Source organism: Somniosus microcephalus, chromosome 8 (genome assembly GCF_052327205.1).
Source record: "Somniosus microcephalus isolate GS21.2 chromosome 8, FLI_Smic_1.0, whole genome shotgun sequence".
Taxonomy (NCBI): Eukaryota; Metazoa; Chordata; class Chondrichthyes; order Squaliformes; family Somniosidae; genus Somniosus; species Somniosus microcephalus.
The window spans coordinates 193,929,784-193,946,771 of record NC_140994.1 but is presented as its reverse complement, the minus strand read 5'-3'; the positions used below and the strand labels follow the sequence as shown (position 1 = coordinate 193,946,771).

The window sequence follows — 16,988 nt, the reverse complement described above, 5'->3', positions numbered from 1 at the left end:
ATAAAGGTGTGGTAACTTGTAATGAGTTTAATTCAACAGCTCTATTAATACATAAAGTAAGAATGAGCAAAAGACTTTGTGTATGACACTTCCCCCATTATTTAAGTCCGCATGCAGAACCTGCCTGGAGCATTTCTATTTTCAGTATGCTCTAAAGGCAGTCTAGTTTTGCTCTATTCCAAAGATTCATTAGGAATTTGTTCATCCTTTCGAAAACTTTGACCATATTTCCATTCAGTATCAACAAAGGATATTGGACGCCATAAGTAAGCAACTGTAAAGGATGCTCTTTAAGTTATAGTTTAAGCTCATAGTTTTCTCAGCTTACAAAAGCCATAGCCCGAATTTTCCCTACCTTGGCAGGTCCGGTGCGGGCAGTGTCCATGGCAGGTTGTGACCCCGCTGCAGGTTCCATCCCACTGTAGAAAATGAACTTACCTTAATGGGGCCTATTAAGCTGGCCCAGCACGTTATCCGACCCAATTAGACGGAGTGGTCTGGTGACGTTATTCATGACTTGCTTTAAGCCGGAATCCTTAAAGGGACCCTGGCCACATTAAATTTTAAGTTTAATCTAACATAGTGGGTATTGAATCTTTACTGTACATAAAAGTTATATGAGTGACAAAAAAATATTTAAATGATTAAGTAATATGCCTCCATCTACAAATACGATCAAGAACATAATTAAAACAGTACATTAATTGGGAGGTTATTGGTGCTTTAGTTACAAATCTATAGACTTTTGTATCAGTAACTGGTACAAATAAAAGATGTGTTTATAGGTAATACATAAAATTAAGATGATTTTAAATGCAATTGTAAAGGGCTGGATTTACAATCTAATGCCAGTTCAGCGGAAGAGCTGTGGAATCCCTGACAGTGTAAGTGGTGCTTACAATGTGTTTCTGGAATTTCTGCAGCTCTTCCATTGAAGTTAACAATGGACAAGTGAGAGAACCACTGCAGAAATTCACCCTAAAGTCTCAGACTGAAAAATTAAATTAATTATATTTAGGGACTGAAAGCAAATTGAATCAGTGGAATGAGTGATGAGAATGAAATTGTTATGGTTGATGACTTGATTTAATGTGTAACTGGACAATCACAGTATACTGTGAGAAAAACCTGACCAGAAACACAACAATGTATTTAAATGGCATGTCATTTTTTATAGTGCAGATCAATTCACTGCAATTACTGTTGAGTTGGAAGGCATCAGCTGGGAATGGGCAGTGAAAAATGTATTTCCCTCACCATTTACATCCCTTCAGGAATTTCTGAATTAACATTTACCAGTAGCTTTTCAAGTAGAACAGAAACTCCATCAATCTGTTAGCTGATGTAATCAACCTGTTTTTATTTTGGTTTGTTTTCCATGCTGTCATCTAATCAGCTGAAGCAATGGCCATGGAACTCACGCCTCAGGTTGACAGAAGTGGCTCCTGAACTGTGGAAATCCCCTGGCCATGCAGGGACATTTAAAAAGTAGGGGGCAAAGGCTCTTAAGTGCCTGTAAAGTACCTCATAATGATGTCAATTTGGTCCCTCACCACTGCAGGTCGGGTCAGTTCCAGGATGACAGACGTGCCTGGGGGAAAGGTGCATGGGAGCGGGATAACAGCGGGTGCCCACTGTCAAAAAAAAGTTTCCCACCCAACCCGCCACCGATTGCGCCCGCTACCACGGAAAATTCAGCCCCATGTCTTCTCATTCTGTTTTTGTTACAGATACATAACTTCTCCAACTGATTCCTTTATGACCTGATAATCTGGTTTAATGATTTTGGTACTGCTAAATACTGGCCAGGACACTAGGAGAACTCCCCTGCTCTTCTTTAAATAGTGCCAAGGGATTGTTTACATCCACCTGAAAGGGGGGGGATGGGGCCTGGGTTTAATGCTTCACCTGAAAGATGCCGCCTCAGACAGTGCAGCACTCCCTCAGTACTGGACTAAAGTGTCTGCCTGGCTTATGTGCTCAAGTCACTGGAGTGGGACTTAAACCCACAACCTGTGGACTAAGAGGCAAAAGTGCTACCACTGAGCCAAGGCTGAGTTAATATGGAAGGCCTTCGAAGTGGACAGTATAAATAGGCTTGAGACAATCAGTTGCATTTCTGGAGAGAGAAGGAATTGAGAAATACAGGAAGGAGACACCTATGTGGGGTGCCTGATTGATTAAAGGCCAAGGCTTGGTGGGTCCAATGGCCTTTTCCTAAAACTTATGTCCTTCATGGTTTATCAATTTAAAACCCTTTACTTCCTCTGTCAACTTTGTCAGATAGAATACCATAACCCATTGCCCTTCACATTTAAATGAGATACACTTCAGTGTAGTTGTAGTACTTGGTTTAACATCATTATTTTTGACAATTCCTCTGGGCACACTGGTTTAATGTGCAACTTTATTTCATCCACAAACTTCAGCATACTACTTATAGTAGCTTTGTCCAATATATTAATAAATATCCTGAACAGTAGGGTTCCCAAGACTGATCCCCTAGGAAATAGTCACATAGCTGCCTAACTAGAACAAGTACTGAGGATAACTAGGCTCAGTTTTCCCATTTCTTTACCTTTGACCTCATGAGCTTTTATTCTCGTTTTCGTGTTTCACTAGAGTAATCCGATCAAATGCTTTCTGAAAGTCAGGATCTGACTCCCTTGTAGTCATTGCAAACCTCAACTTCCCAAAAACATTCAGCTGCATTGAGAAAATCAACACAATCTCCCTCCAAAAAAGAAAATAGCCCAATACACACAACTGGATTGGTTTTGCATTTTTTTTTTAATATATTGCAGATGAAAAACAGAAAAACAATTTCAATCACAAAAGCATTTCAACATATTTATTAAAATTTGTTCTCTAAAATAACATAATCATTTGTTATTCATAATATAATTTAAAAGTCATGTAACAGTCTAAAATTATCAGAGAGCATTGAGCTCGCCAAACTGCTGATTGCAGGGTATTCCATGACCTTTTCTTTGCATTCTTCTGGTTTTGAGAGAGGACAGGTGACAAGCAAGCTAGGGATTAAAATAACAGCTCGTGAAATGGAGCAATCCTCCAAAATTTTCACACACCCTCCAAATTAAAAATATAGCAAGAATAGATGGCGAAGGATGGTAACCACCATCTTTGTGACAGTGACATTTCAGAAATGGGCAAGAAAAATCTGGCCTCTCCTTCCTATATTAAAAAAAAGACAGGCTAGTTTCAAAGTTACATCCCCCACCCTTTGCAGGGCATGGCATCACAAAATGTTATTATTTGTGGTTAACAACTTTTCTAAAGTCATCCTTTCTTTACAGCCTGCACAAATGTACTGGGCATCTCCACCAAATCCATTTCAGGTAAATCTAGGTTGCTCATCCTGAATCTATCACAATTGGCTTTGACACCTAAAATTACTATATTTCAATACACATTTTGAGTGTTTCTAATTGCTTTTGGCAGTGATGTAGGAGTACCTTATATTCTGGAACCCAGAGAAACCCTATTGTGGGCTGGAACCTCCCATCCCAATGTATGCTATTTATCCCAGCCAAGACACAGGTTTCTACCTGCGTAGCTCATCATCTCAGCATTGTTACTATGGGAAGGCGAGTAGGAGCCAGTTTATTTCTCCACAGGACAAGATGTTATGTTGGATGAAACCTCCTTCCCAGGCCATTCTCCTTCATCTTCTGGGTGGCTGTGGCAGGTGTATGACACAGGGTGAAGGTGGAAGGAAAGGAACAAGGAGTCAAAAAAAACCTCTGCCTTCAAAGAGGGCACATGTTGGCCAACTTTAAAATTAGCAGCTGGTAGAAATGCTCAGTGGCCATGGAAGGGTAGGTGGTTCATTCAGCTACATAGGCCAATTGAGATTGGCAGTGTGGGCAGGGTTTTTTCCCCACTCAGAGCATCCACCAGATGGAAGAGAACTTCAACCCATCAGTCTGGCCTAGATTTGAGGTGAAGCAGAGTGTGGGCTTCGCTTAATCCTCCAAATCATTCCCTTCACTCCCATTATACAGAACTGCTGATCTAAGTATTGCCTGCTGCCCAGTTATCTGGGGCTTAAAGCTTGCTTCATTAAGAAAACTTAGGGTGGCTACTTTTAGACATAACCGGTAACGGGTTTTTCTTTAAACAAAAGATCAGCACTTAGGTGCCTTTTTTTTCCCTAATCAACAGAAGTTGTTCCTATGTGCGTACCTACAACCATGTATAGTGGGAGGTCATGCTACTGCCACTCATTCGGAACTAGTGCAAGAGGCAATTACAGTGATGTGTCACAGAAAACAAACATCTGCAAAGGCACAATTACAGGGTTATATTACAAACAACTGAATAAAGAATATTTTTTTAAATGATAAAGTTCAATTTGTAAATATAAATAAAAGGTCAATTTTAAAAGTTGATTTCTAGAAAACACTGAATAGCCATCATAACTTGACTAACTCCCCTGTCTCTCTCCCCAGTGGCCATTCCCACCCAGAGTCAAGACAGCAAATTGGCCACTCTCCCCAGTACAATAGTGACCCCACTGGCCAATCCCAGCTAAAATCCAAATCATTAAATCTATACGTCCTTGCTTCAGTTTGTGTTGAATGAATGATAGTAAGTAAGTTGACTTTTCTTTTGACTTGCAAAGTCTGAATGAAGAACACTCATGGTTGAAGCAAAGCATTTCTTCCCCTCATCACTTCTCCTAAAGTTAAGGACTCTTGCTGGGGGATGGTTACATGGGCATTGGCAGCTCTCTCAGATCACGCTCGAACTGCTATTCTGCATGTGAGCTCAGGCAACAAGATTTACAAGCTCATCAATTATGGTGGGCATCACAGCTGCCCTCATCTGATGTCCTGTCCAACATATGCATACTTTTCAGCAGGGCTCATTGGAGAAAGAAGAAAGTGAGAATACCAAATGATTTCTCTCTTTCCCCAGCTCAGGAACAGAGGCCAACTGTAGTGCTCCCGGTATTGCCCTGGCTAAGACCAGTGTACTTTGTACCAACCACGCCTAAAACTTGGGATTTACTGTATAGTTCAGTAGTACACCACTCAATGTGTTCAATGAGATGCATCAGGAGTCTCAGAGCATATTCCTTGTTGAACTAGTTCTACATTTCAGATGCTGATGTGTTAATTGCTATTATTGCGAGTATCAGAAAAAAGACACCTTTTCGAAGCCTAGGTTCCTAGGCCCAAGGACTGCTATATCATAATAAGCTACTGAGGATCAAATATTATCACTGCAGTCCATAAAGGACTAAGGTACTGAAGTACGAGACTATAGACAGACCACCATCTTAAACAAACTTGTTGATACAGATATGGTGGTTTGAGATGCAAGATCTCCTTGTGAAGGGGAGGAGTCACACTGTTGGGAAATTGTAAGGTTTTTCTCCCTCCCTTCACCTTGCTTGCATTTGGTGACCACATTGCAGGGAATGTGTGAGATGGATCAGATGCAATGTAGGGCTCTTGCTCCATTACCCAACCATGCACCTCAACCCCACCCTCAGGCAAACACCAGCACCACCTCATAATATTTCAATAGGTATCACAAAGGTTTGTGAATCTCAGTAACTCTCAATGGTACTGTACATATCTCAGAATTGGAGAGGGGTGAGAGGAGGGGGGAAATAGGAGTCTGTGATAACCATTCCCAAATTGACCAGTGGCAAAAATTAAATAAGGTTACGCAGGACAAATTACACGCCGTTCACCTCCATAATGGTGAATAGCGTCAAAGTATGTACAGCAACTAATAAAGCTGTTAGAGGTCCACTGGCATATTTTGGAACTACTCCACAGCACAGGGTTTATAATGTGTGCTGCTGACATCAAGTGGCAGCAAATCAGTACTGCAATTGTATTTAAACTGCCTGGTAGTGGCTAAGCATCTGCAAGTGGGGCAAAAAAATTAGATAGGAGTTAATGGCTAACCCAGGTTCTATACTAGTGCAAACAAAGTGCAGGTCCTACAATAGCTGGGGGGGGGGGGGGGGGGGGGAGGAAACCATCCAAAAAACACCTGCCACAGCCCACGTTAGCTCAATCCAGGGTAAATCACATTCACACCATCTACTGGCTTAGGCTGGTCACAATAAAACAGTACTAATCCAGACACACCCTAGTAACAGCCCATCTCCAACAGGAATCGCAATGTCCAGTGAGCTCGAAGATGGTCTTCAGAAATAGATCTGTTTTGCATCTGCAGGAGCTTGTTCCATTGGACAATAGGGACACTTTAACCTGCACAAGGAGAAATGTGTAAGAAATTATACAAGTACAGATCACATTGCGAAAAAAAGATTTTTGTTTAAATTTACATTACCCCGCCCCACCAAGTAAACATGCTACCCCCAGTACGATTCTCCTGTTAAGAGGATTAGCAGGCAAGCTCCTCCCTGATATGTCATTCTGTAATCCACCACCAGGAGGTGGGTAACTCACCTTGCTAACTGGGTGAGCCTCTGCTTGCCGAGGTTGGGAGGATTCCGGGGTGAGGATTATGGGGGTAAGTTCATGCCTTTCAACCCTGAGCTGCTGCACCGACCCACCATGTCACCAGTAAATCGGTGGGGAGTCAGAAGTTTCACTAACTAGAACAATGTTGAAATTGATGCGGTGCAGCGGTGAAGCTGGGACATTCGGGCTCCCCGAGGAGAAAAACCCAGCAGAATTCTCCAAGGCAGACAGATATATTTGCGGAGGGAAAGGCCGGCGAGATAATGACCCTAGAGATGGGCCTTCACGGCTCAAGCACTGGATGCCAATGGTGTAGTGGGGAAGGAGCGGCAGGAGAACCTAGCTCAGAAACGAGGCGGAATGGACACGGCTAATTACAAGACAATAACTGGATATCTTCATCATACTGGAAGAGCAACTACCTGGCCATTAAATCAGGACCTTAACAACCACCTCCCCCAGCTAGTTGCAAGTGCAAGAGAGGCAGAATGAAGGGCTAGAATAGAGCAATGGAGGAAGGTACTATGGTTTAGATCAGTCCGGGATGGCTATTCCTTTCTAAGCATAAAGCATATCCCCTCGCCCCCATTATATCTGCAATCACTCCCAGAGATTCAGAATTCCCACCGACACTTAGTATGGCACATCCGGCATGTAAATATCAGTCATTTTAAAACTTATGACTGCATTACTCCCAATAAGATGGTCAATGTATCCGCATGCTACTCACTTTCCACCATTGATCAGTTTGTTTAATGCATCTCTGGAGATCACGTGACCGCAGATCAGCTTCATGGGAGGGTTGGATTCAGTTGCTTGTTGTCGGAGGATGGGGCAGGCAAACACAGAGTGGTACCAGCACTTCTTACCCAGCTCAATCTCAATCTGAAAGAAATAAAAAAAAGGACAGTTTTACATTTTTTTTTGTCTTTTTGGAAAGGGGGCAATACCAAGCCATACAGCTGATTTCAATTGGGGGGTGGCAGTGATGGAATGGCATTGGGTCTCAAAGTGGTAGGGTAATGAAGGGAGCAAAAAACAGACCGATTGCCAGCTCCTGATCAGTAGTCAGTGACCCTTGTGAAGAAGTGTGTGTGTGTGCGCAATAGTCAGGTGAGGACAGACACACATTCAACTGTGATTCCTTTCATAGTTGAAAGCATAGGAACACTTCACTGTCCAGGTTCACTCGTGGTCCTTTGACTAGGTAGTGGATGGTTAGTGGCAGTTGTGGATCTACAACCAATCATGAGCCACTGCCTTTAAGAAATGAGGAAGAAAGTTGGGACGGGAGAAAAAAAAAAAAAAAAAGAGGGTTTCATCCTAGGAAACTTGGGGAGTAAAACACTTTCGATACCCAGTATGACCATATTTGTCTCATCCACGTCTTTGTATTGCTACAGATTTTTTGATTATTCACTCAGCTATGGCACCTCCCCACTCAACTTATGTAAAGAACATTAAGCTGTCCAAGGCAACCTTTAGGATATACTAGTGCTCAATGACATCATACAACAACAATTCATATAATACATTAATCAAAGAAAACATCCCAAGGTGTTTTACCGTGGTGGGGGGTGGGGAGTATTGCTAATGAGCAGATGCCAACCTGTGGTGTCAGATTTAGCAGAAAAAGCTTGATCAAAAAGATGGGTTTTGAAGAGTTTTTTTAAAAATTGGTGGGAGAAGTGGAGGGGATTAGGGAGGAAATTCCAGAGAGAATGGGGTTGGGACAATTGAAGGTTCTGCCATCACTGGTGGAATGAGGCGGGCGAGTGCACAAAAGGCCATTTGAGAGTCAAAGGTGTGGGATGGAACATAAGACTGGAAGAGATGGCAGAGATAGTTTAGGTCAAGGCCATAGATGAATTTGAAGATAAGGGTTTAAAGTTCAATATGCTGGGGACAGGAAGCCAACATAGGTCAGGGAGGTTGGGAGTGATTGGCAAGCAGCACTTGGAGCAAGATTAGAGATAGGTAGCTGAGTTTTGAACAAGATGGAATTTATGGAGGGTGAAGGATGGGAGGCCAGCAAAGAGGACATTGAATAAGGGTTTCAGCGGTAGTGGGGTAAGTAAGGTAGGAGAGGAAGTGAGCAATGCTGCAAAGGTCGAAGTAAGTGTTCTTGGTGATGGATATGATGTGGAGTTTGAAGCTCCGTCTGGACTAAATAGGGCTCCAAGGTTCCACATCGTCTGGTTTAGCTTGAGAAGGCGGCAGGGGAGTGGGGGGCAAGTGGCAAAGGAGTAGGGTTTAAGAAAGGGGGTGTAAACAATGGCTTTGGTCTTCCTGATGTTCAATTGGTGGAAATTTTGACTCATCCACAATTTGTCAGACAGGCAGTCCGAGTGCACCTTTGTGGTTGAAGGAAGTGGTAAAGAGGTAGAGCTGGGCGTCATCAGCATACATATGGAAACTGACCGCATGCATGTGGATAATGTCACCGAGAGGCAATATGTAGATCAAGGGGAGGTCAAGAGCAGCAGGGGAGAGGAAAGGGAAGCAATGGCAGAGGCACCTGCATGGTGGTCTGAATCTTGGAAACAAAGAAATCTATGAGATCTTTGCATTTTGTTATTGGAGGCAAGGTTGGAGGGGGGCAAAGAAAAGTAGGTTTAAGGAGATAGCGCATCATGGAGAAATGGGTTGTCCTCCGGGATGATCCTGGAGTTGAAGCAGGATTTGTCCGAGGTGAGCAAGACATAGTAGTGCTGAGTATAGTTGTGCCAGATCTGATGATAAATGACTAGATCAGCTGTGTGCCACGAGTATTGTGATCACAGCCCTCAGACTTAAGGGAGTGATGATGGAGATTGCACTATGGGGAACTGCAGGGGTGGGTGACAAGTGAACAATTTGGCAAGAACAAGGGCATCAAGGGTCAGAGGGGTTATGATTGTGGCCTTTACAATATAGAAAGGATTAATTCTGTCCTTGTGAATAGGTTACTTAAGCTAGGTAGGCATGAGAGGACTAGGGATCAAGAGTACAAGTTATGAAAGCATAAAGTTAGGTTAGATTTTAGTAAGTATTTATTTGTGCAGAGTTGAAGACCTCTGGAACAAGTTGCCAGTATGTGCAGTGAATGTGGATCCACTTCAAGCATTCAAAAAAGGGACCTGGATGAGTTTCTGTGAGGGGAAGATACCTCAAGTTCTAGAAGGTAGATGGTTTAACAAGGATAGTGATACCAGTCATTGTGGTCTTCTGGAGTTTGCTTGATTCCCTGTGGGGGTCAGAGAGGATCTTCCTAAGCTGGCCTAAAGTATTTTCCTCTTTTCTTGCCTCTCCCAGGTGATTGCATGACTGTGGGGAGAGGGAGGAGGAGTTGGGATGAATTCAATGGTGTGCGTAGATGGCATCATGTTGGGGTGGAGCAGGCTTGATGGAACAGCTGCTCTTTTCCAGTCAAGGGCAGAGGTCAAGAAACAGTTGAGCAGGTCAACAGTGGCAGACCTGATCAGTCGTGATAGTCAGAAGGCTAGAGAGGAGAGGGAGTTGGGAGTTTGAGAGCAAATTAGCAGGATTAGCCATGATCATATTGAATGGCGGAGCAAGCTCAAAGGGCCGAATGCCCTACTCCTGCTCCTATTTTTCTATGTTTCTATGTTAGCAAGGGAGCTGAAATACATCCATCATCCCAGAGACCAGAGGTGAAACCTTGTATAAGGAGTTGGGATTAAGTTGACATTCAGGGCATTCAAAGATTTGAAGTAAAGAAGATAAGGGGTATAACCCATACTCCAAAAAAGTGGAGGGAAAACACATCCCCAGAGACCTAAATAAACCAGTGGCTACCTTGCAACGGAATAAGGAAGGGTAGAGAAGAGGTCCCAGGAGTGCTGGAGACTACAAGCAGCTGCACTACTTCAACACAAAATGCAATACAGGTACATTAATGCACAAGTTACACTTATGGACCAGCAAGAGTGAAGCACATTGAACACTGATTCATTCCAGGGACATTACACCACCCACACACCGCATCATGGTAATGCATGAACATCTGCAAATGCACAATGCCGCTTCAAGCTATGGGGGAAACCAGAGCAACCCAGTGTACAGGGTCCTGTTTCATCTGCTCACACACATATTCAACCTACCTACTAGCAAGAGTCCACTTACTCAGGTTTGGGGAGGTGGGGGGGTGTTGGGCACGATAGGAAGTCACTACACTCACACCAGTAAGAAGGTATTTAGTTTGAATATGACAATTTGTCACCAATAATAATCAAATGGGCAACACTCACTGGAAGCTCATCTTTTTGGCTCCATATCCCTGTGCACTGTCGCTGTTCAATCACGGCCTTAATATTCAGCAGAACCGGCAATGCCAGACATCCAGCAGAAAAACTGTTATGGTAAAAAGAACATGGTCAATTGTACATAAGAACATAAGAAATAAGAGCAGGAGTAGGTCATACGGCCCCTCATGCCTGCTCCGCCATTCAATAAGCTCATTGCTGATCATTGACCTCAACTCCACTTTCCCCACCGATCTCCATATCCCTTGATTCTCCAGGAGTCCAAATATCTCTCTATCTCAGCCTTGAATATACTCAAACACTCAGCCTTCACAGCCCTCTGGGGCAGAGAATTCCAAAGATTCACAATCCTCTGAGTGAGGAAATTCCTCCTCATCTCAGTCTTATATGGCCTACCCCTTATCCTGAGACTATGCCCCCAAGTTCTAGACACTCCAGCCAGGGGAAACAACCTCTCAGCATCTACCCTGTCAATCCCCTTCAGAATCTTGTATGTTTCAATGAGATCACCTCTCATTCTTCTAAACTCCAGAGAGTATAGGCCCAATCTACTCAATCTCTCATCATAGGACAGCCTCGCATCCCAGCAATCAATCTAGTGAACCTTTGTTGCACCGCCTCCAAGACAAGTATATCCTTCCTTAGATAAGGAGACCAAAACTGTGCACAGTACGCCAGGTGTGGTCTCACCAAGGCCCTGTACAATTGTAGCAAGACTTCCTTACTCTTATACTCCAACCCCCTTGCAATAAAGGCCAACATGCCATTTGCCTTCCTTATTGCTTGCTGTATCTGCATGCTAGCTTTCTTTGTTTCTTGCACGAGGACCAGCCAAATCTCTCTGAACATCAACATTTAAAAGTTTCTCACCATTTAAAAAATATTCTGTTTTCCTATTCTTCCTACCAAAGTGAATAACCTCACATTTCCCTACATTATACTCCATCTGCCACCTTACTGCCCACTCACTTAGTCTATCTATATCCCTTTGCAGACTCTGTGTTCTCCTCACAGCTTACTGTCCCACCTAGCTTTGTATCATCAGCAAACTTGGATACATTACACTCGGTCCCTTCATCTAGGTCATTAATATAGATTGTAAATAGCTGAGGCCCCAACACTGATCCTTGTGGCACCCCACTAGTTACAACCTGCCAACATGAAAAAGATCTGTTTATCCATACTCTGTTTTCTGTCCATTAACCAATCCTCTATCCACGCTATTATTTTACTCCCAACCCCATGAGCCCTAATCTTGTGTAATAACCTTTTATGTGGCACCTTATCGAATGCCTTTTGGAAATCCAAATATACTACATCCACTGGCTCCCCTTTATCTACCCTGCTAGTTACATCCTCAAAAAACTCTAATAAATTTGTCAAACACGATTTCCCTTTCATAACATGATTAGGCAGAGTCAATATGGTTTTAAGATTTTCTAAGTGACTTGATACCACTTCCTTAACAATGGATTCCAGCATTTTCCAGATGACTGATGTCAGGCTAACTGGCCTGTAGTTCCCTGTTTTTTCTCTCCATCCTTTCTTGAATAGCGGTGTTACATTTGCAACCTTCCAATCTGCTGGGACCATTCTAGAATCTAGGGAATTTTGGAAGTTCAAAGCCAATGCATCCACTATCTCTTCAGCCACCTCTCTTAGAACTTTAGGATTTAGGCCGTCAGGCCTAGGGGATTTGTCGGCTTTTAGTCCCATTAGTTTCTCTAGTACTTTTTCTCCAATATTAATTACGTTAAGTTCCTCACTCTCATTAGACCCTTGGTTTCCCACCATTTTTGGTGTGCTTTTTGTGTCTTCTGCTGTGAAGACAGATACAAAATATTTGTTTAACGTTTCTGCCATTTCCTTATTCCCCATAATAATTTCTCCTGTCTCAGCCTCTAAGGGACCAATGTTTACTTTTGCTACTCTTTTCCTTTTTACATACTTGTAGAAACTCTTACAATCTGCTTTTATATTTCTTGCTAGTTTTCTCTCATATTCAATTTCTTCCCTTTTTAATCAATTTTTTGGTCAACCTTTGCTAGTTTCTGAAACTCTCCCAATCCTCAGGCTAACTATTATTCTTTGCAACATTATAAGCTTTTTCTTTCAATCTAATGCTATCCTTAACTTCTTTAGTTAGCCACAGTTGGATCACTTTTCCCGTGGAGTTTTTGTTTCTCAATGGAATGTATTTTTGTTGAGAATTATGAAATATTTCTTTAAATGCTAGCTACTGCTTATTTACCGCCATGCCTTTTAATCTATTTTTCCAATATACCTTAGCCAACTCGCCCCTCATACCCATGTAATTGGCTTTATTTAAGTTTAAGATTCTAGTTTCGGACTTAGGCAAGTCACTCTCAAAATTAATGTGAAATTCTATTATATTATGATCACTCTGCTCCAGAGGATCCTTTACTATGAGACTGCTAATTAACCCTGTCTCATTACACAATACAAGATCTAAAATAGCCTGTTCCCTAGTTGGTTCCATGACGTATTGTTCTAGGAAACTGTCCTCAATGCATTCCACGAACTCGTCCTCCAGACTACATCTGCCAATTTGATTTGTCCAGCCTATATGAAGATTAAAGTCCCCCAAGATTATTGCATTACCTTTGTTGCAAGCTCCTACTATTTCTTGATTAAGAGAGTTTTCAGTGCTTAACTGAGTCATTATACAAGAATCTTAATAGGGGTATGGATTTAAAGGTTTTTTTAAAAAAAAAAGCAAATCACTGTTTTCAAACAAAAAATGGGAGTGAAAGTATATAATCATATCATTGTATCTTCCATCATCAAGGAAGCAGAGCAGCCTTAGAAAACTGGCAGAACTTGGCCATTTTTCCATTAAATGACTATCTTACAAAGGAAGAATGAAAAAGATTAAGAGAGTCTGGAGGGCAATGGACCTTTATCTCAGGAGTGGGCTGTGACATAGTTTCTTCACAGTTGGAGGTCGGAGACTAGTACCATCACCTAAATCAACAAAGTGACTGGTTTATCATTGGTTTCACCTCTCCTTTGATTCCCCATGGACATGTACTTCCCTTCCTATGCCTCAATATTGCCCTCTAGCTGTGGGTGACCACCTCCTACGGTGCATGCTCGAGGAGCTTTTCCTCCTCCCATATAAGGCAGAGCGTCGTCAATTGTTTCTCGAGCTCAGTAACTTACGGCTTGAGCGAGTCCAACTGGACATTCTTCTTACACCTGGACACTCAATCTTACAGCACAGGAGGAGGCATTCGGCCCATCATGCCTGTGCCAGCTCTTTGAAAGACTGATCCAATTAATCCCACTCCCCTGTTTTTTCCCCATAGTCCTGCAAATGTTTCCTTTTCAAGTACAGGTTGAGCATCCCAAATCCAGAGTTCCAGAATCCGGACTCTGGGACGATTGGTGGCAGGGGTCCGGAATCCGTAAAATGTTCCGGAATCCAGACACCCTGAGGGAGGTTTACCAAAAACCGGAACCTGGGCCCAGGCATTTCCGGAGTCGGCACGTGTTTCTGATGTCCGAAGTCCGGAAATATCGCAACCTGGGCTCGGGCGTTTCCGGACATCAGAAACACGTACCGAAGTCCGGAAAAACCCGAAAACCGGCTCGGCCTCGGTCCCGAATTCGGGACGTTCTACCTGTATATATCCAATTCCCTTTGGAAAGTTACTATTGAATCTGCTTCCACCACCCTCTCAGGCAGTGCATTCCAGACCATAACAACATGATAAGCAAAAACATTTGTCCTCATCTCCCCTCTAGTTCTTTTGCCAATTATCTTGAATCTGTGTCCTGTGGTTATCGACCCTCTTGCCAGTGGAAACAGTTTTTCCCTATGTACTCTATCAAAACCTTTCATAATTTTGAATACTTCTATTAAATCTCCCCTTGACCATCTCTGATCGAAGGAGAACAATCCCAGCTTCTCAATACAAAAGCAAAATACTGTGGATGTTGGAAATCTGAAAAAAACACAGAAAATGTTGGAAATACTCAGCAGGTCAGGCAGCATCTGTGGAGAGAGAAACAAAGTTAACGTTTCAGGTCGACGACCTTTCATCAACCTGAAACGTTAACTGTGTTTCTCTCTCCACAGATGCTGCCTGTCCCACTGAGGATTTCCAGTATTTTTTGTTTTTATCCCAGCTTCTCCAGTCTCTTCTAGTACCAGGGATGAGGGACTTCAGAACACTCAAGTTTTCAGAAACTCCCAAATCATGCCAGTGCTACGCAACACAAGTTCCCACTATCCTGTCATAATAAATGGACTTAAAAAGGACCCAGAAACTCAAAGTAGTTTCAAGCCAACTACATTTTACTGTCTAATTCTGGTCCAGGCCAAACTCCATGTACCCACTCAGCTGGTCTACGGCTTGTACAATCTACCTCAACCTGAAGGGGACTCCATCATCGTGCACACATTTCTTGCCAATTCAAGCCCATTCTGCCTCAGTGTCAAACTCCTGCTTAGGCCTAATTCATCTCCTTACAATTTTTCAGCAAAAACTCACTGTCAGCACTTCCCTCAGTTGGCCCCTAACAGCTCAAGAAGCCTTGTTGCTAGCACCACCTTTCTTTGATACCTACATGGATATATCTGATGATTTACTCAGCTCTCTTACGCATTCCCTCAATTCAGACTGCACAATGCAGTTCTATAATTTAATTAATTTAAGATAAACTACTTAAAGCATCACAATCATCACACAGCCTCAATTGCATCAGCATGTCTACACTGCAACCACTAACTCCCATTGAGGCCAAACTCATTCCCTTGTCTTCTCTCAGCAAAACCTTATTCTGTCAGCCTCTCGTAACACAAGATGGGAAAGCTCAGTGCACAATAGTTCCAGTCTAGGCTGCTCCTCATTAAAATAGGGGAACTGGGTGGATGCAGAGCGGCGTAGAAATTTACAGAAGCCATAATCTTATTTCCACAAATCGTTTGTAGATTAGATACTGAAGGTCCACGTGGCACTTGGATGGATCAGGACAACCAATTTATGGAAAGAAATGTTGATAATCTACTTCAGAAAAGTTGTTGAACTTACTCAACCTACTGTATCCAATGTTAAAGGAAAATGTTTTACGTTTGCAATTTGATACTTTTAAATCTCTGTTGGTATTTTCTATATAGTAATATGCTGTTAAAATAAACATAGAGTTGTCTTATGGTGGATTTAAGAGCAGCCTTTGAGTAAATAACTGATGGAGATTGCGGCTTTCAACCTAAAGTTAGCAAGTATCTCTGGCCCAGATAGTGTCCGGATGCTGTTTAGCAGGGAACCATTGACAGCTGATGCTGATCCTAGCTATGTCTATGTCTATTACTGTAATAATGCTATTCAAAATGTCAGGAATTGTTCCGTTAGGTTTGTGACTAAAATAAATGTTAAAACTTGCTGATTTTTCTGTGCCCTTCCATTCCAGAGCGGAGACTACACCGATGAGATTTAGAAAGAAGAAAGAAAGACTTGCATTTATATCACGCCTTTCACGATCACCGGACATCTCAAAGCGCTTTACAGCCAATGAAGTACTTTTGAAGTGGAGTTACTGTTAGCCCTTCAGTTAACTGAAAAGAGGCTTCGAAGGATAGTTTTTCAGCCAGTTAAGTCTCAGGATTTTAAGACGGAGCTGGTTGCATCACCGAGGTAACCAGGTCAATCCCATGATCCTTTTTGACTGACATCATTATTCTGTTTACTTGACACTGGGCCACAGGGAAATTAACTCATTGGCAACAACCCCCGGGGTCGATGACAGTATCAGCTTGTATTAGTGCAGCTCCCTTACACCACTGGAATCATAAATCCTCATAAGTTCTCGTCATGAGAACCCACTGTCTAAATAATAAATTAGAATTAAGTGAAACACAATTCTTTACAACTGTCTTATTTTTAAAGTCATGATGTCAAAATGTAAAAAAAGACAATTAGAACATATTAAAAAGAATGAAGATTCTAGCTCTTTCATGCTGAGCTTACCTGACACTGAGAGGTGACTCGACTGAAAGACCGAGGAGGGCACAGGCATCCCTAGTGAATATGTCACAGATGTCTGCCCATTGATTGGAGTCCAGCAGATGGAGGTAAGGGGAGTTTGCAATACCATGCCGCAAGTAAACCAGGCTTCCCATCAACACCTGGATGTCTGGAATGACAACTCACTGACTTATTATCTATTGAGCAATTCATCAATTGAGCAATTCACACAGAAGAAATCTAAAAGCTAAAGGCCAAGCACT

General features: G+C 42.5%; 1 protein-coding gene across 1 annotated transcript in view; it reads right to left on the bottom strand.

Moving 5' to 3' along the window:
* Nucleotides 1–2,771: 2,771 nt before the first annotated feature.
* The window catches only part of rmnd5b (required for meiotic nuclear division 5 homolog B), a 32,606-nt gene continuing 18,389 nt past the window's right edge, over nt 2,772–16,988 (bottom strand). The window contains exons 6-9 of the mRNA XM_085995461.1: nt 16,729–16,894; nt 10,721–10,823; nt 7,201–7,355; nt 2,772–6,254 (exon numbers count right to left, since the gene is read on the bottom strand). Coding sequence (XP_085851587.1) covers nt 6,191–6,254; nt 7,201–7,355; nt 10,721–10,823; nt 16,729–16,894 — 488 coding nt within the window. The 3' untranslated portion in view covers nt 2,772–6,190. The remainder of the gene's footprint in view (nt 6,255–7,200; nt 7,356–10,720; nt 10,824–16,728; nt 16,895–16,988) is intronic.